Raw genomic sequence first — 24866 nt, 5'->3', positions numbered from 1 at the left:
CCAGCTTTTGAAATGCAGTCTTGCTCTATTACCCTGACTGACCTGAAAACTACCTGTGTAGCTCACAATGACTTCAAACTTGAAACAATTCTCCTGCCTCTGCCTCCCCAGTTCTGGGATTAAGATGTACACCAACATGTTTGCCCATTCACTTCTTTTTGTCATCATCAATTTTAATCTTTGAGAGTGTTTTGATTGCTCATTAGAGCTACTTCAATGTTTGTATCAGTATCTGCTGCCTTTCCTGAGCCTCCCAGTTCAGGTACTAAGCGGCATGGCCTTGTCTCTGCACTGTGGCTGTCATATTTAACCTTGTGGAGTTGACAGTGTTTGAACATACCTTCTTTCAGTATGATCCCCAATTCAGCTTCAGTTCCTAAGCCCTGGCTGTGCTATTTGGACCTGCCCCACCTGTGACCCAGAGGCCCCCTGCTGGTTCAGTTTCCTTTGGTGTGCTAGTTAGGATCAGTGTGAACCAAGCAAGCAGTGGCCCTACCCACCCAGCCTGTGTTGTTTCAACACTCTGAAGTGAACTTGGTGTTCAGAATAAGCTTGGAGCAATGGCGGAAACTTTCCTAAATACAATTTTGTTACTATTTAAGAAATCCAGACCTCCAGCTTCCATCCTGTGGGCCATCTCCCTGTTCCCACTGCCTAAAGTCCCCCACTAAAGGTCCATAAAGTTAAAAATGCCCAGAGATGACCCACAACTGTGTTTTTAAAAATCTTCAGGTGATTTCAATTATTTAAACAGCCTTTGTGAATAAAAGAATTACCCCAGATCTCCAGATTTTCATATAAGAAGAGGTACTGAGGGTCAATCATAGATGACTTCATGCCCATGACACCTTCCATGGTGCTGACTTTGATGTCTGAAGGCTGGCTGTAGAGCAGCTGGTCCTCACGTGGTCAAATCTGAGATGCTCTGCAGGGATGTATCCCAGGTGCTGAACAGCCACCTCATGATATGGTGATTATGCCTGATATAACTGTGCCTTGTACAATCCTAGCTAAGGATAAGAGAGACTTTCATAAAGACATACAAATGATGGGTGGACCTTAATATGCCACTAACTCACCTACTTGTTGAAGTTGGTAGCGAAAAAAATATTCAGTTTCTGCCAATCTAAAGCCTACCTATTTTGAAGGCTGGGAATATAACACAATTGGCAGAGTAACCACCTAACATGCATGAAGCCCTGAGTTTGTACCTCCCCAGAACCACATTAACTAGGTGTGGGGATATATACCTGTAATCCCAGCAGTTGAGAGATAGAGACAAGAGCAAAAAGTTCGAGGTCATCTTTGGCTGTTAGTTCCAAAGCCAGTCTGGGATACATGAGACCATATCTGTAAAAAGAAGAAAAATAACCAGGCATGGTGGCGGATACACTGGGAGGCAGAGGTGCTTGGATCTAGGGAGTTCCAGGATATTCAGGGCTACATAGGGAGACTCCAATTCTGCTTCAAATTCAGATGCAGGTATTCTGAAATGACCAGGCCATGTTTAAAGGATTGCATTTATACCAGCCACAGAGTATACAGAGTATACCTTACTTGGGCCAGGCGATGGCAGAGTGGGCCATGGCATAGCACTAGTTTACCCATAAAGTAGACCATACAGCTATCCTGTTGTCCTGAGCAGGGAACTTACCTGGAAAGCAAGCCTCACCTGTACTGGGCCTCTCCTACGCTTCTCCAATATTATTTCTGTATCCTAAGTGTCAAGGAGTTTTCACTCCATTTACAAAGTTTTCTGAAGGCATTTTTAACTTGAGAGTTGTTCAGAATTCACTTTTGATTGCTGCTTTGTTTCTTCCCATGTGGGGACCCCAGTGTCTCCTTCCTGCCAGGTAATCACCCTATCACCCAGCTATATTCCCAGCAAGGTAGAATTCTTTTGGAAATGAAGCCTTCAACATCGGCCCCTTTCTCCATCTCTTTTCTTGCAATTCAGTCCACTTACCGTGACGTGATCAAACACACCTTTGAATTAGCAGCCAACCTTCAATGAAACACAACTATGAAGATGTTGCATAAGAACTGACAGGAGCATGTGCTGCCACACTGTGAGTAGGTGAGACCACCTACAATGCCTTCAATTACCTTGAAAATGTATAGACATGTTAGAAATTCCATGGGGGTGGAGCGGATGAGTAGACACATAATCAATGCCAAGTATTCAGATAGCTTCTAAACATACAGTTTAAGAATACATTTCTATGTTCTTCTCATTCTTCTCACTCCAGCAGAGCTTCTCAGGTAAAAGTAGCACCAAAAAAAAAAAAAAAAAACCAAAAAAACACTTATGGAAAAAAATTTTAATTAAGACCTTAAAAATCAAAAATTTTTAAAAGACTGTGTATCATTTATTTTAAATATGACTGTATTCTCAAACATTTTCACATGTTTCCAACATGGAAGCCAATTTTAAATTATCTCACTGCCTTGTAGCTTGTCCTGTATTAGCTCCTAGTATAGGAAAAAGTTGTTCATAAGATCAGTTTGTTAATAATTTCATAGGCTCAAAAGGTAATCACCATCTTTTTAAAAGGAAGAAAACTGAAGCCTAAACATTAGGGACTCGGGTGTGGGGAGTCACAGGTAACTCACACTGACTTACTGACATTACATATTCTGCAAAGTCCTGATCATTTGTGCTCTGTGTAAGAAGAAAGACACCAGCATGGCCTCTCAGCGCACCTCAGCCTGTACTTCTATGCACAGGCAAAAGGATGCACGTATCTTCTACACAAGTCTGGAAGGGGGGTGGTCCTGTGCCCTCCCCACCTGTCTTTCTGAGATTGTCAGGTGCAACTTGATGATGTAGGCTGGGTGGGGAACACAGGCCTTCAAGGCACAGTTTTACAAAGAGTAATTCTCAACCAACTGGGCCACTGTCCCAGTCACCTTGCCTTCGTGACTTTGGGGACTATGTGGTTAACAGAGTCACTAGCAAGGTTGGATTTGAACAACATGTAGAACTTAATCTTTAATTAAATATACACTTCAGTGGGAGGGCTCTGTACACAAAGGACTATACAAAACTAGGCAAATATTTTAAGTTTTTTTTAAACACTCATGATTCTTCAGTATGCATTTTCAAAGCTTCATACAGTTTTAAGATGACACTGTGTGACAAATTTATATGGATTGAAATCATCTGTGTTCTAGAAATTATCATACTCAAAAACCCAAAGTGAAAACATCCTGGAGATGCTCAGTGACACGCACACCCAGCCCTCAGTTTTACCCAACAAACTCAGATGCTGAGATGGTGCAGGCAGAGATCTCCCCGTCTCCAGAAGAGCACGGTGCTCATCCTCTGAGCATCTTTCAGGCAGGATGGAGAAGCACCCATCTCATGGAAACCTACGCTTTTTAAAACCACTTGTTTAAACCCTGAAAGTGGTTGCCTACTACAGGAAGAACATTTACAGCCAGGCTAGCACACACACCATTCTCCCACAGTTCGGCAGCACAGGTCACCAGGCTGGACATCAAGTAGTCACATTTTCAACCTAAAGTATCAGCACTGTGCATCATGAAGCCTTCATTACGTTCTATAGAAGGAAAAGCAGAATGGAGGTGATGGCACACAAATGGTGTCCGTTGGTCCCATCCCCACAAGCCACACAAATTCAAGTTTATTAAGTGTCATTTCAGATCTCAAGTTTTCAATGTCATCGTTTGCTATCTCCAAAGAGGAGAGTGGCAGGTCAGACTTAATAAGCAGCTGACTATGCCATGTGTGCTCTAAAAGGGAATACTGCAGCTAAAAGAATGTGACACTGACTCAAAACAAATGTCATCATTGCTCTAAAACATGCACTGCACGTCACTCACCGGAATGTACCAGAACTATTATATATTAAATAAATGTCTAAGTGATGACTTAAGGGGAAAAGGCGACCCTCATTCTGGCCAGAAAATTCTTAAATATCATAGTCTACATGGAAATACCAAGTGTAACTGCTCAGCAGCTGCCACAGTTCTAGTTCATCAGGAAGAGCATTGACCCCGCACTGATGCCCTTGCTTTCCGTGGTGCCCCCTGCAAGGCCAACTGCACGATGTGAGTCCTGCGCTGTGGGACGGGATGCCCCCGCCAGCTGTGGAGCACGGTGCTGGTCAAAACGGACAGCTCCAACTGTACTACAGGAAGGTGTGGGTGGGAAGTGCCTAGAGCCGGTTAAAGGCATTTGGTGTGGGTATCTCCAAAGATTAAAATCTTTAAAATAAAACTCTTACAAGAATATCAAGACTCGGGGACTTGTCTTCGTAAACAGGCCAACACCTATGGCTTCGATGGTCTGCCCTAACTACAAAGGCAGGTGACCAACCATCATGAAAGCAAAAACCATCTCTTGAAAAAGAGGAGCCTTGCAGAACCAGTCGATTTCTTCCACCTGTGTGTGGTCCCATTTGCTAGTTTTGGTTTTCCTTTTCTTCCATAAACACTTGAAAGAGCATGTCCCAGCATCTATGCCCTTGCTGAGTAGCACCGCATGTACTCCGTCAGCCATGGGTTCTCTGCGGAAGTTGGCTTTACCCTCTGGTTCTTTTCCACATCCACCGAGTGAGCCCGCTGCCTCTGGGCAGCCAGTTTCCTTTTCTCCACCTGTCTTCTGTTCTTCGCTCGAAGTGCTGATTCATGAATCTAAAGAAAGTTCAAAAATAAAGGTAGAAGCCTAAGTGGCTTAGGGTTCAGTTTTTAACAATATCTAAGTCTGGGGATATAGCTCAGTGCAGCCTAGCACAGATGAAGCCCTGTTACTCCAGCACTTGGGAGGTAGAAGCGTGAAGGCCCTAAGTGCAAAGCCATCCTGGGATACAAGAGACCCGTCTTACCTTACTAGCCTGCTTGCCTGAAGCAAGGAGTCAATCCCTGACCATCTTTGGTACCAACACTTCACAGAAGAAAGTACCCTGTCACCACAATTCACCCCACTACTAATGATGGCAAAGCTGAGCACAAACATTAAATTTCAGGGCTGGAAAGATGGCTCAGAGTCAAGAACGAGTACTGCTCTTGCAAAGGACCCAAGCCAGACATCTCACAACTGTCTGTAACTCTAGTGCCAAGGGGATCCGATGCCACTGGCCTCTGAGAGCACTAGCACTCACACACACAGACTCACACTCGTACACATAACTAATAATAAATATTTTTTAAAAAACAAAAGTTTAGATATAAACAGCAAGCAGCTAACTTTCATGCGATCTAGGACCAGCTTAGGAAAACTTGTTTTGTTTTGATTTCTGAGACAGGATCTTGCTATATAGCTGTTTGGCCTGGAACTCACTACATAGATCAGACTGGCTATAAGTTTGCAGGGATCCAGCTGTCTCTACCTGCCAAGTACTGAGATTGTAGGTATGCCACCACACCAAGTTCTGGAAAACTGTGGGAACTCCTCCATAGTGAGCATGGAAAAGAGTCTGAGTTCTTGACTATGCTCTACAACACTGCACTAATGAGCTGGCTTTTTGAAGCCCATTCCATATGGTGGGATGCCCTGTTCAGTCTTGATGGAGTGAGGGAGCTCTTGGTCCTGCCTCTACTGAATGTGCCAGGCTCTGTTGACTCCCCATGGGTGGCCTTACTCTTTCTGACGAGTGGATGGGGGTGGATTGGGGGGAGAGAGAAGGGGAGGGAGGAAGGACTGTAGTTGGTATGTAAAACAAATAAAAAAATAAAATATAAAAAGAAAAGGGAACACTACACTAAAAAATGTGGACAACGGCTAGGTACAGGCACACGAGGCTAAAATCTCAGAATTTGGTAGTAGAGGTAGAAAGATCAGAGGTTCAAGGTCATCTTCAGCTAAGTAGTGAGTTTCAGGTCTGTGGCTACCTAAGATCTTGTCTTGAAATATAATAACACAACAAAACGAAAAAGTCAAGGGAATTTATCCTGTGACAGAAAAACACACTGTTAAATTAGTCCCTGAGACTGGTTAGGACTCTGCTAACAACAGCTCCCTTGTCTCAGATTTCACTTCAAATAAACAGCATCTGCCACCTAGAGTGCTCTGGGAACTTGCCTGGCATTACAGGGAAACTGAGTTTGCAGTTTGTCTTCCTGCCTACTCTTCAGGCATCCCTGGCATCCAGCTGATGCTAACACAGTCACTGTTTGATGATAGACCATACCCTCTCTGTCCCCCTGTTTAAAATATCTCTCAGGTCTTGAGAGAATGTCAAACCGAGGCTGAGTCAGATTGACTGGAGCTCCTGGGAACAAAACATTATTGCAGGCCAGGCAGTGGTGGCACACGCCTTTATTCTCAGCACTCGGGAGGTAGAGGCAGATGGATCTCTGTGAGTTCCAGGCCATCCTGGTCTACAGAGTGAGTTCCAGAAGAGGCTCCAAAGCTACACAGAGAAACCCTGCCTCAAAACAAAACAAACAAACAAACAAAAACCCCACTATTTCAAGTTGAATTTCATCAGAAGGGGAGCAGAGGTCCCCAGTAGATGTCAAGTAATCAGGCATGCCAAGTAGAAAGCCTTGGTCAAGGAGCCAGGTCAGCAAAGCTAAGGGAAACTGAGGCCTCTCCAGGGGATAGCTCAAGCTCCCGGTGTACTTCTCCCCTGTGGCCCAGGCCATAGAACTCATAAACCACAATGACATCTGCCTCTTCTCCTGGCTGTAGTACCAGTCCACCAAAGTCTACTCCATCTTCCTAGTAACCAGAGGCCCCTTTTGACTTCCATGACCCCACACCACCCAAGGACTCTCATGGTCCCGAGCATCCACAGCCACAGGAGAAAAGCCCTGTGGCGATGCACGGCTAGGCTCGCCCTTCCGAGGCACACCTCATGCACAGAGGCAGATGCACAGACATTGTGTGTCTTCTGGCTCCCCGTGTCCATCTGTTTCTCTCCCCAGCCATACAGGGCAAATGGATGCTTGTTCTCTTTTATTTTGCTTGTTGATCTTTGGGGGCTTCTGGTTGCTTTCTTATTTCCTCTGGCAAATAAGGCACTAGGCTGTTGTCGAGGTTTGGGGCCAGTGGGCACCCTGTCAGTCTCTTTTGCCCCAGTTTGTAGTTCAGGTTTTTCTTCTATGTCTTTTTTTGGTGGTGCTTTTGAAAAAAGGGATGAGACAAGATGGAAATACTTTAAATCAAACAGTTTATGTATAGTTACTTAAGCTAAAAAATAATAAAGCTTCATCAAGTCAGTTACATGTTTAACTCAACAGGTTTTACTTAAAGCAAGATATGGAAACACATTTGTAGAATAACTGTCATTTACCCCATTTTAAAAATTGACAACAAAGGTACCAATATTACATCAAAACAATTCCAAAGCAACCTCGATGGGCATCCCCAGGATTCATCGTCCCTATGAGAAATGAATGCACACACCTGGGAGCTCAGTCCACAAGCCCAGAGCGTGTGGTCCCCTCTGGAAGCTTCCTCTGGGGACAGAATAGGTGGCCCTCACCAGGCAAGCTGTTCAAGGTTTCTAAGTCACTTCCTGGAGTTCCAGGATTCTGCCTCCTTTTTGAGGTGAATTGATGGAAAACCTCCTCACCTGTGCCTCCAAAGAGGTGGCTATCCACCTGAGTCTAAGGGCACTTGTCACAACAGGATGTGGTCACCACAGCCACTCACCCGAGTGGAGCCCTTTACAGCATCCCCAGTGCAAAAAAACAAAAGATGTTGAAACAGCAGTGACTTCATGAGTCAGGGCCATGGTGTTGTGCTTGAATATGTAATGTCCTCCCAGGGTCATGAATCTGAACAGTTCCAGCTAGTGGTGCTGTTTTTTGCTTGTTTGTTTGTTTGTTTTTAAGATTTATTTATTATGTATACAGTTTTCCACCTGCATGTATCCATGCATGCCAGAAGAAGGCACTAGATCTCACCACAGATGGTTGTGAGCTACCATGTGATTGCTAGGAATTGAACTCAGGATCTCTGGAAGAGAAGTCAGTGCTCTTAACTGATGAGCCATCTCTCCAGCCCCTAGTGGTGTTTGTTTTAGGAGGCTGTAGAATCTCTGGGAGATGGGGTCTTGATGGAAGAGGTAAGTCACTACAGGATGAGTATTATAGGTTGCAGCCTGATCTCAGTTTTGACCTAGCTTCTGTTTCCTGAATGATCAAATGTAAGCAAGCAGCCTCACCTTCAAACTACCATGAACTCTGTTGCACCCTCCCCATCATGATGGACCATACCGTCTCCAAGCATAGCCAAAAGAAACCTTTCCACCCTTCAGTTGGTTCTATCAGGTACCTGGTCACAGTGATGAGAAAAGTAACTGACAGGTATGGTGTGTGGAGTCTGAACGGTGTCAGCAGGCCTGGGGAAAGGGAGGGAAACAGTGGGGAATGTGGCTGCCCAACCTGAGGTGAATATCAGGTATAAAAGAACACTCCAGAATGTCTCTAATTTCCCTTGCCTACATTTGGGGATTTTGACATTTTAACACACACACACACACACACACACACACACCAAGATTTCTTCCATAAATCCTTCCTGAGCCTGTTTCCTTCCCTCCTACACACACACTGGAATATGAGCTCCATGTGAGTCACCCATCACTCAGGCATTACATACCCTCCTCCATCAGCTGCTGCAGAACTTGGCTGTTCATAAAAACTATACAGACTACTGTAACAAAGCTGGGTTCCCTCAGGGAACAGACCCTCAGTCCTGCTGCCCTTGGCTGGGCATCTGTTTCTTGTTCCTCTACAGGAGCGTGTGCCCCATGTGGGCAACCCAGACAGGGCATGCCTGATCATAGGAAACCTTTACTTCTGCCTTAGCTTTGGCCTTAGCTCCAAAACCCATTCATTTTTACAGAGCATCCTAATTATCAGGTGACACAAGCCAAGCCTAGGGTCTAACATCTACATCCTACACCAGGCTGTAATCCCAGCAGTGAAGCATGCTTCATGAGGTGAAGAGACCAAAGATTCCACTTCATCCCAGGAACTTAAGCCACTCACTGCCCAAGTATCTTTCTGCATGTTGTACCCACACCCTTCCTCACCTTAGTGGAGGATGAGAGAGAGGGGGAACCTCAAAGTCAAAGCAAAGAGAGAAAGTGGCATGGAGCAGAACCCATGCAGATCAAATACAGAGAATGAGGAACTGCAGTGACCTGATTTTTGGGTCCTTCCTCCTCTCCTCCAGATCTCCCAGGGCCGCCTTGCCCAGAGAGGACAATAATGCCCTTCTTTGAGGATAAAGCTGATACTGGCCAGGAAGAGACCTAAAGAAGGAATGCTCATTGAAAGGGAAGAGGAAATAATCAACAGTTTTAAGGGCAAGTGCACACGCAGCCTTCAGCTCCAGGCTGGGAGCAGGTGGCACTAGGGAAATAAAGCCTTTCTATGCCCAACTTGGATTGGAGGTGGGAGTGATTATACCTTAGAAATCATGGGTAATTTTAAGCTTAGAAATTATGTGATCCTGTCTATTTTTTAGGATGGGTTGGATAAAAGAATAGAGCCCAAGTACCTGCCAGGAAAGGCTAACAACAGACCAGGGTAAACAGACACTGGCACCATGCTGGCATGGGGTAGGGCAAGAGAATGTGATTGGTCCCCACAGATGTTCTAAGTAGATGGTCCTCCAATCCATGGACCCAAGGTGTCCCAGGCACGATGGAAGGAACTGCACAGGATGCAATAACCAGGCAGGCTGCTAGGAGACATCCACAGGCACCTTGAGAGAGAAGACAGCTGGGGACCAGGCTCTGAGTGCACAGGACTGCCCAGCAGAAATGTGGAGGAGGAGGCCTAAAGGACACTTATTTAATGATCTGACAGAGAAAGAACCCAAGAGTAGGACAAAGGAAGGATATCTAGAAAAGTAAAAAGAAGCCAAAAAAAAGCAAACAAACAAAAAACCCTAAGAAAGTGCCACATTCCCCAGGAAAGTCCGTGTGGTGATAGACTGACTCTATCTGGCTCTGGTGGGTGCAGGAGGGGCCATGAGGGTCAGGGATCAAGCCAAGTGGCAGAGCAGTGGGGGCTGGATCAACCCTCCTCACAACAGGAACCAAACACAGCTCAGTGAAATACAAAAGTCACTGCCTATGGGACCTAGGCAGGACCCCGGAGTCCAAATGACTCCTACAAATGATTTAACGCAATTACCAGTGTCACAGAAGATAGCCCAGCACCCAAGAAAAGATAATGATGATGAGAGAAGCAGCTGGAGCAGATTTAAGATACCTAAATTATCATCTACAGACTGTGAAATAATGGTGCTTACACTCTGTGCTTAAGAAAAAAGATAATGCTTGAAAATTATTCCCAGCAGGAGACAAAAGATGGACAGAACAGAAGAAAAGAGACAGAACGTAATTGCTGTAATTTAATATTTATAAAACTCTCAAAATAGGGCCTGGTACATAGTAATTAGATATAAGTATATGCTTTTAAGATCCTATTTGAAAGAATGATGTTCAAAATAAGGATATTTTCAAGCAAACAAAAACAGTATTTCCCACAAGATTCAGGGGGAGACTGCAACATTTTTCTCATCAACTGAGAGAACATTCAAATTAAAATAAATTCAGTCTTTAGAATGGAGCTAGCTGCCCATGTGGCTATTAAAAAATTCAAGTAAATTAAAAGTAAATAAAATGAGAGGTTTGTACACCTCTGTTAGGCATGTCACAGGTCAACCACTCAGCAGCACCACAGTGGATGCTATAGAAAATGCATCTACAGCCACAGAGCTATTCTGAAGAGTTCTGTTGAAAAGGAAAAAAACAAAACATGACAAGACGAACAACATATGACCCAGTGGAGTAGAGAGAACAAACACGAGGCAACTGGAGGTGATGCATTCCCATCAAACCAGTGTGGGACATTAACAAGCCTTTCTTTCTTTCTTTCTTTCTTCCTTTCTTTCTGTCTTTTCTTTTCAAGACAGGGTTTCTCTGTATTGATTTGGAGGCTGTCCCAGAACTCACCCTGTAGACCAGGCTGGCCCCGAACTCACAGACATCTTCCTGCCTCTGCCTCCCGAGTGCTGGGATTAAAAGCATACACCTCCAACACCCGGCACCCAACAAGCTTTTCATAACCAAAGCCATGAAAGGGAATCTTCACATATATACAAAACTGGACTTACATAAACTGAAAATATACAGAACATATTCTCTCAACCAAATGAACCTAATACATCAAAAAGTAATTTTCAAATCTCTTTCATTCTTGAGTTCAATGTGGTAGCTAACACTCGTAACCCCAGCACTAGGCAGACTGAGACAGGGGGATTACTATAAATTTGAGATCAGCCAGGTCTACACACATTGAGTTCTAGGTCAGCTTGGTACATGATAATTACATATAAGTACACTGTAAACAGAATGAAGTCCAGTCTCAAAACAGCAACAAGAAAAATGTCTACTTTTGAAATTTAAAAACACATCTAGGGGCTGAAGAAATGGCTCAGTGGATAAGAGTAGTTGCTGTGTAGGCCTAAAAGCCTGAGTTCAGATCCTAGAATACATGTAAAAAGTCAAGTATAACATTGTGTATCTGTAACCCAGCACTGGGGTTGGGGGTAGGGCAGAAAAGGACCGCTGCAGTACCAGCTAGCCACCAGCCTAGCTCAAGTTCAGTGGGAATAAGGTAGACTGTGATAAAGCAGGACACTTGGCATCCTCCTCTGGCCTAGACACATACACACACACACACACACACACACACACACACACGGAAGGAGGGAGGGAGGGGGAGAGAGACAGAGAGAGACAGTGAGAGAGAGAGAGAGAGAGAGAGAGAGAGAGAGAGAGAGAGAGAGAAGAAAAACCATGTTTAAACAACTATGAGTCAAAAACAAAATGTATAGGGGCTGGAAAGATGGCTCAGAGGTTAAGAACACTGGTTGCTCTTCGGGAGGTCCTGAGTTCAATTCCCAGCAACTACATGGTGGTTTACAACCAACTGTAATGAGATCTGGTGCCCTCTTCTGGCCTGCAGCATACATGAAGGCAGAGTGCCATATACATAATAAAAAAAAATCTTTTAAAAAAATGTACAGTTGCAAAACACAAGAAATACTTAATGCCAGGAACTGTGCATTTTAAGGTTAAAATGGTAAACTTTGTGTTCTATATATTTTGCCACAAGTTAAAGTTTCTATTGTAATCACACTTGGGAAATAGAAGCAGAGCAATTGAGTTCAGCTGTATACTAAATCTGAGGCCAACCTGGGTTATGAAATAGCAAGTGCCCATAATCCCAGGGTGATGGAGGTCCTCTAGTTCAAAGTCATCTTGGGTTATGTAGTAAGATCCTCTCTTAAAAACAAAACCAGTGCATGGTAGCTTTAACCCCAGGACTTGGAGGCAGGGAGATCTTGTGAGTTCAAGACCAGCCTGGTCTACAGAGTGAGTTCCAGGATGGGCTCCAAAGCTACAGAGAAACCTTGACCTGGGGGGTGGGAGGGGGAAGGAAGGAAAAATGGACAGATGGATGGACAGACGGAAGAGGGCAGACATCATTGAAAGGTTCAGGCTTTATGCTGGCCTGCCCATTACCTGGCAGAATACACTCAGGCAGTGCTCTGGTCAGTCCAGGGTTCCATGAGAACTAGCCTGCATACAGGTGTAAAGGACCCCTTTACGAGACAGACCCCAACCCTCTTACCTTTCTTACTCCTCTTGCTCTGCTCTTACCCCCCACTCCCTCATCTCATCTCTCTCCCTCTCCCCAGAAAGAGTCCACTAGGCACAGGGTTCTCACAGGGCAGCAGACTTCCTTTCCAAAGACCCATCACTTGCCAGCCCCACCCCCACATCCTTCTGTAAAGCAATGGACACATTTCCACTGAGAATTGGGTCAGGGCACTTCAACTCCAGACTTGAACAGACGCTGTAACTTCTAAAGAAAGCAGGCTGAAAGGAAAAGATATTATCTGATTCACAGAGAAACTGCAAAGGCATGGGCCACCACCAATTCAGATGTATTGTGTGCTGTCCTAAAGACCATCTACACACAATGAGAAGGCCCTGCACAGGGGGAGCCTTGCAAGTGTTGATCTAGCAACAGCTCAGCTGGGGTCTCAGCAGAGGCCAAGGATAATACCTATCAGACAAGATGTGCCAGCCTCAGAAAGGGCCTGTGTCCAGCCCAGAACCTACAAGGCTTCAGGAGTGGTGTGGGTTTTGGCTGAGTTCAGGTGACAGTTTTGCAGTAATGGATAACCATCTCATAATCTTTCTTTTTTAGCTCTGGCTGTCCAGGAACTCACAATGTAGACCAAGTTGGCCTTGAAATCACAGAAATCCTCCTGCCTTCCATGTGCTGGGATTAAAGGTGTGTGCCACCACCACCACCCAGACTCTTTCTTTCAGTCTAGAGTACTGTTTAAAGATGGAGAAGCAGAGGGGTCCTGGACCTGAGACCCCAGCACAGCCAGGGTGATACTTTTCTAACAGGACTGGAGGCCTCAGCACACAGAGCACTCTTCTCTATAGCTTTCCTCCTGGGCTCCAAGCATGTGGCAGACTGGTTGCTTCCCCTAGGGCAAGATTAGAGGCACCATCTGGGAAGGGCACACAGGAGACTCCCAGAGGGTAAGTTTTAAACTCCCCAGAGAAACACCTGTGTCTTTCTCTTACATAGCTTATTAGCAACCCAAAAGATTCCACATCCAGGTTCCTCAGAGAACTTTCAGGCCTCACATTAACTATGAGGAGAGAGATTAGGAGCAGACATCTGGGTATGGACCCCCCCCATTACATTTGTGTGTGTGTGTGTGTGTGTGTGTGTGTGTGTGTGTGTGTGTGTGTAGGTTAGCACACAACTTGCAAAAGTTGGTTCTTTCCTTCCACCATGTGGGACACAGGGATCAAACTCAAGTATTCAGACATTCAGTAAGCACTTTTGTCTACTGAGCCATCTCACCAACCCATGAGTACATATTTAGACAAAATAAACACAGAGATGGGTGCAGTATTTCACACCTGTAGTACTAGATAACCAGGTTAAAGTGGATGGATGGAGAGATCAAGATCAATATTACAGGCTGTATAGATGGCTCCATGGCTAAGAGCACTGGCTGCTCTTCAGAGAATCTAGGTTCCATTCCCAGCAGCTACATGGTGGCTCACAACTGTTTGTAACCCCAGTCCCAGTAGATCTGATGCCCTCTTCTGGCCTCCCCAGGGACTATATCCATGCAGGCAAAGATTTATACACATAAAACCATTTCCCCCCCTTAAAGAGGGTCTCTCTATGTAGCTCTGGCTGGAACTCACTATGTAAATCAGTCTGACCTCAAATTTACCTCTGCCTCCTGAGTGCTGGGATTAAAGGCTTGGGCCAACAAAGAAAGAAAATAATCTGTGCATAGTGGGACAAATCTATAATCCTAGTATTCTGAAGTCTGAGTCAGGAAGTTTTTTATAGTGTGAAATCAGTTTGGACTATAGTGTGAAACTGTCTCAAAGACAGAGAGAAAAAGAGGGATGGGAGGGGTTCAATAAGTGGAGTGGAGAGAAGAAAAAGGCAGTGAACTGTGAAGCAGAGGAAATGAATTTAAGTGGTGTTAGGAAATCTTGATCTTCAAGAAGCTTCCATATTCAAAAAGTCCAGTACAATGAATGAAAAAGAGAGAGAAAGGCACACCACTGGATTTGAGAACACCTAGAAGAAAAAGAATCTTCTGAAAGCTTCAGCCTCCCACCAAAAAAATGCTGAAGAGACAAGAATCAGAAAGAGTGAGGGGCGGGCATGAATAGGAAACTGGGCAGGATTACTTTCCTAACTTTAAACAGGTTGTTTAAAATAAGGCACATGTAAACTTACCAAAAATAAAATGTTGTTGAAAAATGTGACTATGGAATAAGGAACTGGAGACAGCCTAACAGGCTGGCAGTCTGACATTTTAACTGCTATGGACCAGTGGTGACACACTAGCATAGAGAAGCCCCGTGTTGGATATCCAGTATCACAAAAAATAAATTTGGAGGCAGTCTTCACCATTTCTCAAAGCAAGATATGTAGCAAGTTACAGAATTCCTACTAACCAAGCACTCCCTCCTCCAACATAACACAAGGAATTTATCATAGCCGTTTCTCAAATAAGAAAAAAAAAAAAAGCCAACAGATCCCATTCATTTGAAAAAAAAAAAAAAAAAGGCCTCCAGTGAGCAATACAGAATTACAAGCAAAAAGAAACAGAAACACAAAGGGGAGGATATACTCGGCTAAACACACAAAGAGAAACAAAACTCTCTAACAATATCTTTTACAAGAAAAAAATACAATGTGTCCTTGTCAAGAACCTAATACTTTTGCAAGCAGGGGGTAGTGCCCTCCTGTCATCCCAGCCCATGGAGGAGTCAGAGTTTAGACCAGCCTGGGTGGGCTACATAGGAAAACTGTCTTCAAAACAGGAAAGAAGAAGAAAAATATTATGCAAACAAACAATAAACTTGATACTTTTTTCCCCCACTGAAACAAGACTTCAAGTATCCCAGGCTGACCTGGAACTCACTTCTGAGCCTCCAGCCTCAACCTAAGTGTTGAAATAAAAGCATGTACCTGTTTGTGTTGAGGATGGAACCCAGGGCTTCTCGAATGTAAACAAGCATTCTACTCACTGAGCTGCCAAGTGTTTGAAATGGCATGCATGCTTAATTTGATTTCAGCCTTACACACTGTATACACACCTGTGGAAACATCACAAGGTGAACTATAAATGTGTGTACTTTTTATTTACCATTCTTTTAACTTCTAAAAGAAAGGAAGGCTAGGTGGTCGTCGTGCACGCCTTTAATCCCAGCACTTGTGAGGCAGAGGCAGGTGGATCTCTATGAATGCCAGACCAGCCTGATCTACACAGCTAGTTCCAGGATGACCAGGGCTACACAGGGAAACCCTATCTCGAGGGGAAAAAAAGAAAAGAAAGAGCAATGGGGAGGCAGAGGAAGGTGGATCTCTGTTAGCTTGAGAAAGATGCAAAGAAATCCTGTCTTGAACCCCCCCCAAAAAAAAGAAAAGAAAGAAAGGAATAAAGAATGGAGTAGAAGCTCAGTTGCCCAGTGCTTTCCTAGATATACAAGGTCTTAAATTCCACTTCCAGCACCATAAAACCTTGCCCCCCCCAAAAAAAGGAGAAACAAAATGAAATAAATAGAAGTTCCCCCAGAATTAAAATGGAAAATTGGGGACTGAAGAGTGGTTCAACAGTTAAGAGCACTGGCTGTTCTTCCTGAGAACCCAGGTTCTATTCCAAGCACCCATATAAAGGTTTACCATCTCCAGTCCCAAGGGATACAACTCTCTCTTGGGCCTCCAAGGGCACTGCATGTACGTGGTGCAGATACATACATACATACATACATACATACAAGTAAAACACACAAATAAAATTTAAAAATGAAAAGAAAAAATTTAAGAGTTTGGTTGTAGGGACTTTCGGGTGACCTACATCAATTTCTGAGAGTCAGGACAGACAAAAGATTCTAACAGCCCCTCTTGGGGCAGTTAAAGGTATGGTTCAAGAATCAGAAGTCAAGTCAGGTGGCAGTGGTGCACCTGGTCTACAGAGTGACTTCCAGGACAGCCGGGGCAACACACACACACACACACACACACACACACACACACACACACACACACTAAAACCCAGTCTTTAAGAACAAACAAACAAAAGACTCAGAAGTCACAGCAATGGAACAATGCCTCAAGATGTTTTTTTAGAAACAATGAACCATCATCACAAACACGAAAATTACGATTGTTTTTTAAACAATGGTCTCAGAAATTCAACTTTCCACTCATCCTTTCTTAAGCTGCTAGGTGATGTCTACCATGAGAAGGTAAGTCAAACCTGACAGTGATTTCCACCTGTGAGAGAAAAGCTGCACGTGCTTATGCAATGCCAAGGCCTCTCTTTAGACAACAAGTGTCAGGCCACACCTGCCACAATGACGGCATGCAGGCCAAACAGAAGTAGGTCGGTGGCCCCGAGGGATGAGTTAAGGTGAGTGTGATGGCAAACCACTGTATTGGCTACATTGAGAGAGAAAGAGCCAGAGAAACAAAGTGGGTCAGCTTTGAGCACTTGTCCATTCCCATGGGCCCAGTATCACACAGACTATGATGGCTATGAAGAATGTGTGAAAACAAACGTGTGTATTAGGAGAGTAGAAATAAAAGTCAAGGTTAAAAAAAGTAAAAAAACCTGGGGGGAAATATCAATTAGTGTCAACATAGGTAAATGGAAGTAAATACCAGCCAAGTGTGAGGATGCTCATCTGTGGGCTGAGTTACTCAGGAAACTGGGCCAGGAGGATGGCTTAATTCTAGTTTGAGGCCAACCTGGGCACCACAGTTAAGACCTGGAAGAATACAAATAAAGTGTGGCTGGGCTTGGTAGCGCTGGCCTATAATACCAGCTACTCATTCTGAAGACTAAAACAGAAGAATCATACACTTGAGGCCAGCCTGAGCTACAGAGGATGTTCAAGGCCAGTGAGGCTTTGTGAGACCCTATCTCAAAACGAAAGATACAAAGAGAGCTAGAGATGTAGTTAGGTGGTAGAACGTTTGCCCAGCATGCCCAAGGTCCTGAATTCAATCTCCAGTACCACAAAAGGAAAAAGGGAAAAAGCAGAGGAGCTAGAAGCAGGTCAGCTAAAAAGTAGGCAGCTGCTGGCAGGTGTCATGACTTTGTAATAAGCTTCACAGAGCTAACAAAATTCTTCATGTAAAAATGCCTTTTAGTCGGACAGTGGTGGCTCACACCTTTAATCCCAGCACTAAGGAGGCGGAGGCAGAGGCAGGCAGATCTCCGAGTTTGGTGCCAGCCTGGTGTCCAGAGTAAGTTCCAGGACAGCCAGGTCTACACAGAGAAACCCTGTCTTGAAAAAAAAAAAAGTGGCTTGTAGTAAAACTAAGGCAATGTATTTTAGAGGAATGCAAATCAGTGGCTCACCAGTCTAGTATATAAAACATCCACCAGAAACATTTCTCATATTGATACTGGCCCCCAGGGGTCCTGCAAAAGAACTGGTGATGGAGAATCCAAAGCAGGACACATCTTCTATATTCCCTAATGCCTACACACCAAAAATTTTGAGGAAGACTCAGTATCTCCATGGAAACCCAAATAATCATGAAGTCCGGGCACTCCTAAGCAGGCAAGCCTGGGCACCAAGCACACTAAAGTGCTGTCAACAGTTTTCATATTGCACACACAGATAGCGGGTAACCTCATCAAAACACAGAGGGGAAAAAAGAAAAGTCTGTTACTCATTCCGAAAAATAAACCTCATAGTTAGCAAGGGCTCAGTTTGCACAGGAATAACTGGGAGACAAGCTCCTAGCACCGCCTACCCCCCCCCCGCCCCCAACCTTCTGCCACTGTAATTTCTAACCACATCACTGAAGCATCAGGACTGGTCGTCAAAGGCGACCCGATGACGATGACGAGGAGGCAGTCCCGTCATGCAGGAACTGAAAATAGGCAAACAGGGCAACCAAGACTTGCAAAGCTACCGGATCCTTTCAGACTCTGACCACGGATCACAAGCTCCCATGTCTTTGTTTACAAAACTGAGATTAAAAACAAAGGCCCAATCTTACGAATATTTGAAGGTCGGGTGAGAAAAATATATGTCTGGGCGAGTGACTGAGTAATAACATTTTTATTACTAGACTCTCTTAAGATCTCGAGGAGGTGGCAGGCAACCATAGTGATCTCCTGTTGTGCTAAAGCACCGCCCTGACCCAGGCACCCTCAAGGCCTCTCTGCTGACAGACCCACGCTGCAACAGCGGGAAAAGTGGCTCACAACCTTACCAGGATGTGAGGCTGGCACCAGCGTATACAAAGAGGGTTCGTCCACAAACACACGCACACCATTCTTAAGAAACAGCGCGGCCAGGCCAAGGAGCTCACACAGACAATCATGACCCCATTTTGGCAGCCCAGGGGGCTTAATTTCGCGGGTCATCTTTGGAATGAAAAGCTCCTCTCGGAAAGAGGGATGAACAGAAATAAACAGATCCGCCATCTGGTGGATCCAGGACTGAGCTGGCCACTGCCTTGCGACCAAGGATCCCTGACCAGGGGATAGGTGGGGTGGGAAGAGTGGGCACTTAGAGGTCATAAAGGCTCCGCCAAGAGTCACCAAATTAGGGAAATCAGAGATGAGAGAGCGTAGACGCGGCCGGCACCCACCCCCTCTTCGTTCAGCAAGCGGATTCTGTCAACCCCAACCAAACCAAACCAAAACAGGAAGCGCGTGTCCATGGCGGAGAGAAACGCGCAGCTCAGTCATCGGAGTGACCCCCCGTGCCCATACCTGGTAGCACTGTGTCCTGCTCTTCCGCGTCCCCAACCTCCGCGCCCCGCAGCTCCGCGCCGCGCTCCCCCACCGTCTGTTCCTCCTCCCGCGCGGAGGGCGCCGAGGGCTCCCCTAATGCGCCCCTGGGCGCCGGACTGGGTGAAGCTGAGCTGTCTGAGGGGCTGTCGGGGCCCCAGGCGTCCCAGAGCCATGGCGCGTGCGCCTGCTCCAGCAGCCGGCGGCCCAGGCGGTAGCGGAGCAGCTCGCGGTAGCACGGCGCATACTCGTCCCAGCGCGGCTCTCGGTAGCGCTTCATGTACTCGCTCTTCACCCCACTGCCCGGGGACATGGTGTCGAGCGCCGCAGACTGACTGCTCCGCGCCGCCGCCTATGGGCCCGACCCGACTCAGAGGCCCGGCCCGCCGCGCAGTTCAAACCCGGAGCCCCGCCCCGCCCGGACCGGACCGGAGGGCGGAGGCTGGGGCAAAAAGGGGCGTGTCTGTGACGGGGTAATTCTGGGGAAGGGGGCGGAGTCTCGGGCCGAGAGGGCCCTGTGGTTCAGGTAGCAGCGGGGTCGGGGTTCCAGGAGGGAGTCCAGGAGACGCGACCTAACTACGAGGAGTGGTATACTCTTGGGTGTCAATCTGGGGTCTGCTCCACTGGGTAGAAGTGGAGACTAACGGACTCAGGGTGGCGAGGCCGGGAATCTGGGTCCCCAGGCACCCTCCTGGGCAGGGAGTGGGGTCTCCGTGAGCAGCAGCAGCCTTACCTCCTGCGCGTTCGATCCTGCGCGCTCCGGAGGTCAGTAGAGATCGTGGTGCAGCCGCTACAGGGTGACCAGCGTTTTCCTCAGCGCGTCCTCCACCAAGATGTCGCCGATGGAGCGGCGGCCCCGCGGTCCTACGGCAGCCGGAGGCGAAGGCGCCGCCCCAGCCTGAAGCCTGCACCTCCCCGCGCGCCTGCCGGGCCCCCGCCCGCGCCTGGGGCGCTGCTGTGAACCCCCAGCTCGCTCGCCCACTCATTACTAGCGCCCACGGGAACAGACTTCAGCTCTAGGTGCGACCTGTGCCTATAAGCACCTGGGCCAGGCCCAAATCATGTGTCCCGATTCTCTCCTCTCTGTTTGCAACGCCCGGGTACTCAGGCCCTAAGACTTTTTCTTATTTTAATACATTCCCCACTCCCATCCCCTTTTGAGACAAATCTCGGGTAGCCAAAGATGGCCTAGAATTCATTCCAGAGCCCAAGCTGATCTTGAACTTTTAATCCTTCTGTTTCAACCTCACAAGCGCTGGAATTACAGGTGTGAGCCACCTCACCTCACTTGCCCTCATCCTTATCTACAGGCCAACTTTTGTAATACTAATAATAAATAGGTATACAGACAGACAGACAGACAGACAGACACACACACACACACACACACACACACACACACACACACACCGGGGCCTGCTCAAAGACCTGGTGCAAATGCTTGACTATGGTTCTGTCAAAATGTACAGTGTTACAGGCATGGAATCCTGCTCTACAGATTGTGTTTATATAAAGGAGCCTTGATGCAGTAGCTGCAGGACGGTTTGAAAGGAAAGACACCGTGGTTTAAAAAAAAATAGGCCCAAGCCAGGATGTGTAACCATTTCCAGTTAGCAGGTTAGCTCTGATATTCCTTCAGTTCAAGTGAACTATTCCTATGTGTCTAGTCCTGCCTGGACCCTTTCTTAGCTGCAAGTCCTGAACATAAAGACATTAAAGCCCGAAGCGTGGTTCAAAGGACAGTCTAGCTGGCTGTCCTGAGAACCTGAACTGATGATTTGTATCATGGAATTGTCCACAGCCATTTCCTGGTAGGAAACAGGAATTAAGGAAGCTGCTGCTGAGATTCCCAGAGGTCAGACTCCTCTCCCTACCCCTCCACAAGCCCCAGGAACCTCTCATTGCATTTTTATTTAAGCTGACTGGTTGATCTATGGTGTTAGCAACCAAAAGAAGCTTATAAATATTTAACTTCTAGGCATGGTGGCACACCTGTAATCCTGCCCTTGTCTCAAAAACTAGGTAAATAATTTTTGAATAGTGTGGAAGACATGATGTGCTGTGAGATGAGAAATCAGGGCTAGCATTAGAGTGAGCTTTCGCTTCCTGATTGCAAAATTAAGTGGATTGGGTTACCTGTGGTGCCTGCCAATCCAACCCAGCCTGAGTTACATATTGAGATCCTGTCTAAAACAAAACAAAAACCTTAGGGCCAAAGTATCATGGTAAAGCACTTGCCTAGCATGTACAAGGCCTTGAGTTCTGTCACTAAAAAAGAAAATGAAATAATGACAACAAAATGATTTAAAGCAACCAGTATGACTTCTTTTGATGGCAACATAAAGATAAACTGGGCAGTCCCTGAAGTCTAGGGGCCTAACTGGTCCAGAGAAATTTGGGGCCATTGATCATGTCTAGTGGGCTAGATTGGCCTATAAAAAAAATCACACACATGTTCTCCCATATTCTAGTGTCAAAATAAGTTCCCATGTGAATATTCAAGGGAGAAAAAGTCCCATTCCACCTCTATCAAACTGACACACTGAAAAGGACTGCACCCTGTTGGTAGAACCCGTGGCTGAGTGTTACAGTATGCAACAAATATGCATGTACTCTCACAAGAGGATTTTTAAGGTTTAGCACAAAAATCAGAATCATCTTTCCTAATCTTTTAAAAAAATTATTTACAAAAAAAATTTATTTTACATATCAATCCCAGTTCCCTCTCCCTCCCATCCTACCATGCCCCCTCATCTTTCCTAATCTTAATGTGTCTATTTTCCATCCTTAAGATGTATTACTCTCCTGGTCTACAAAGTGAGTTCCAGGACAGCATCCAAAGCCACAGAGAAACCCTGTCTCGAAAAACCAAAAAAAAAAAAAAAAAGATGTATTACTCTGCGGGCTTTGGTGACGCATGCCTTTAATCCCAGCACTTGGGAGGCAGAGGCAGGCGGATCTCTGTGAGTTCGAGACCAGCCTGGTCTACAAGAGCTAGTACCAGGACAGCTTCCAAAGCCACAGAGAAACCTGTCTCAAAAAACAACAAACAAAAAGATGTATTACTCTCAACACATAGGAGGCAGAGGCTCATGAATTTGAACCAGCTTGAGATGCCTAGTAAGAGCTTGTCTCAAAGTATTAACAACAACAACAAAATGTGGGTTTATTAATTTTGTTTTGGATTGGTTTGGTTTTTTGAAATAGTTCCTGGTCTGGCTTGGCACTCCCTGTGTAGACAAGGCTGGCCTCAAGCTGGTGGGAAATCCTGTCTCCTAAGTGCTAGAATTATAGACATTCGTACCACACCTGGTGTGTGTTGCTAAGAATAGATTCTGTGATCTTATACATGCTAGGCAAGAACTTTACTGAAGGCTTAGAAATTAGGATTCACCAGACCAGTATAATTGAAGGGAGTTTATTAGTAAATAACTTACACGGAAAACAATAAATAACTTCAGCGGCGGTCCTGCTCCAAGGAGACAGACCCTGTTCCCCAATGCTCTCTGCCACCCTAAGGGAATCCAGGATTTCTGATCCTTCCTCTTAAACCGGTCACGATGCACCTGTAACCATGCCCAAAAGGCGTGGCCACTGTTATGGGATCTCAGGCAAATATCTCCCTATACCTTACCATCCAAGCTGCATCCCCAGTCCTCATTCTTTAAAAAAAAAAATTTAGGGGGCTGGAAAGATAGCTCAGCAGTTAAGAGGACTGACTGCACTTCCAGAGGACCGGGGTTCAATTCCCCGCACTCACATGGCAGCTCACACTGCCTGTAACTCCAAGATCTGATACCCTCACACAAACATACATGCAGGCAAAACACCAATGCACATCAAAATAAAAAAAAATTAAAGCCAGATACAGTGGCACACACAACATTTGGAGGGTTGCATATCTGTGAATTTGAGACCAACTTGTTCCACATAGTAAGTTCCACGACAGTCAGAGCTATGTAGACAGACAATGTCTCAGAAAAAAATATTAAAAAGTTTTTATGTACATAGGTATTGCCTATATGTATGCACTCATGGATGACTGGTGCCTGCAGAGTCCAGAAGTGGACAGTGGATCCCTGAAACCGGAGCAACAACAGATTGTGTAGGAATAGAACCTGGAACCTCTAGAAGAGCAGCCAGTGCTCTTAACCACTGAACCACCAGTCACAGAGAGAAGGTGGGGGGGGCAGAATATCAACACAAAAGCAGAAGCATGTCTCTTGGCCCATGGGTTCAGAAGTTTCAGTCCATGGAAGATCGGCTCCATTGTTTCTGGGTGTGTGACAAGACAGACCGTTACTGTGGGGAGCTCGTGGTAGAGCGAAGCTGTTCATCTCATGGTAGACCACTGGCAAGGAGGAAGCAAGAAAGAACAGAACACCCTCTTTAAGGTCACACCTCCAGTGGCCAGCCTCCTCCAACCACACTCCATCTCCCTGTTTCCATCACCTCCCATCAACTCATTAAACCATGTAAGAATCTATCTGTGAATAAACCAGAGTGCATGGGATCCACTCACCTCCCAGAACTCCACCTCTGAGCACTGCTATATGGCAGCCCAAGTCGTCAGCACACGGGCCTTTAGGAGACCTCGTATCCAAGCAAACGCTTCCTGGTTCAGGCAGAGGTCAACCCAGGATTTTAGTCAATGTCACTGGGACTCCCTTGCCTTGGGCTCTCCTTCCTTGTCAAGGCCTTTGCTCTCCACTCTGTGTAAATAGACTTTCTTCACACACTTGCAGGGCAATCCTGTCTACAAGACAATGCTCCATCACCAACCCCCACCCCCATTCCTCCATCATCACCTTGTTTGGGACTGATGAGCCAAGTTGGGACATAGTCCACAAGCATCAAACCTTCTTGGTCCTGCAAATCCAAAAGAAGGTTTTGCAACCAGGTTGGGCCCAACTGAGCCATTGTTCTCTTAGGATCTCCTAGTTCCATACCTGAAGTCCAAAAGGAACTGGTAGAGCTCTCAGATTGACCCAGGCAGGCAGCTGAATTAGGCCAAAGATCCTTAAAACAAGTCCTTGGAGCTGCAGAGTTTGCTCAGCAGTTAAGAACACTTGTTGCTCTTGCAGAGGCCCCGTGGGTTAGACTCCCAGCACCTAGCAGCCCATAGCTGTAACTCCAGGCCTCCATAGCTGTCCCCGGGATCTAACACCCCCTCCAGGCCTCAAGCACCAAGCATGCATGTAGTGCACATATATACGTATAGACAAAAACACTCATACACATAAAATAATGAATCAAGTCAATGACAGCTCAGCAATTTATCGGCCCCTTTCTTAACCATCTACAGCAGACACAGGGAAGAGCATCATATGGAAAGTGAAGTTCAGAACAGTGTCTGTTGCTCTCCATTGTCCTGATGGTCATACCCTTATTTCTCCAGGAAATATCAAGAATGTGCTTTGAAATTGAAACATGAAGCTCAAGTCAGACAAGGAATCTCCCCCCTCCAGTAGATGACCTGGACCTCCTGGACATGCAACAGCCACAGATCAGAGAGAGGACAGTATCTGCATGCTGTCTCTACACTGAA

General features: G+C 45.9%; 2 protein-coding genes and 1 long non-coding RNA gene across 5 annotated transcripts in view; 1 reads left to right on the top strand and 2 right to left on the bottom strand.

Annotated features, from left to right (window-relative positions):
* The window catches only part of Rab4a (RAB4A, member RAS oncogene family), a 36143-nt gene extending 31888 nt beyond the window's left edge, over window positions 1-4255 (top strand). Inside the window, exon 8 of the mRNA XM_021230479.2 lies at window positions 1958-4255. The gene's annotated coding sequence lies outside the window, so the exon portion shown is untranslated. The remainder of the gene's footprint in view (window positions 1-1957) is intronic.
* On the bottom strand, window positions 2967-20194 carry LOC101822623 (centriole, cilia and spindle associated protein). 2 transcript variants are annotated; one of them, XM_013121090.3, is made up of 4 exons: window positions 20052-20194; window positions 19301-19670; window positions 6822-7090; window positions 2967-4659 (listed from the first exon to the last, which is right to left on the bottom strand). In XM_013121090.3, exons 2-4 carry the CDS (start codon window positions 19629-19631, stop codon window positions 4483-4485), a joined length of 777 nt encoding a protein of 258 aa, XP_012976544.1. In that variant the 5' UTR covers window positions 19632-19670; window positions 20052-20194; the 3' UTR covers window positions 2967-4482. The 2 variants fall into 2 exon arrangements, with proteins under 2 accessions (XP_012976544.1, XP_005064722.1); XM_005064665.4 differs by having other exon boundaries at window positions 19301-20191.
* Window positions 20195-22720: 2526 nt separating this feature from the next.
* LOC121143743 lies at window positions 22721-24347 on the bottom strand. Of its 2 annotated transcripts, XR_005881063.1 has the most exons (4): window positions 24268-24347; window positions 24127-24187; window positions 23841-24030; window positions 22721-23669 (listed from the first exon to the last, which is right to left on the bottom strand). It is a non-coding gene; the product is annotated as an uncharacterized LOC121143743 (long non-coding RNA). The 2 variants fall into 2 exon arrangements; XR_005881062.1 differs by lacking the exon at window positions 24268-24347 and having other exon boundaries at window positions 24127-24244.
* Between the last annotated feature and the right edge of the window lie 519 nt (window positions 24348-24866).

The sequence above is a fragment of the Mesocricetus auratus genome, unplaced genomic scaffold, assembly GCF_017639785.1.
Source record: "Mesocricetus auratus isolate SY011 unplaced genomic scaffold, BCM_Maur_2.0 Super-Scaffold_100013, whole genome shotgun sequence".
NCBI lineage: Eukaryota > Metazoa > Chordata > Mammalia > Rodentia > Cricetidae > Mesocricetus > Mesocricetus auratus.
Note: the sequence above shows the minus strand (reverse complement) of the source record. Positions and strands in the feature narration are given on the sequence as shown.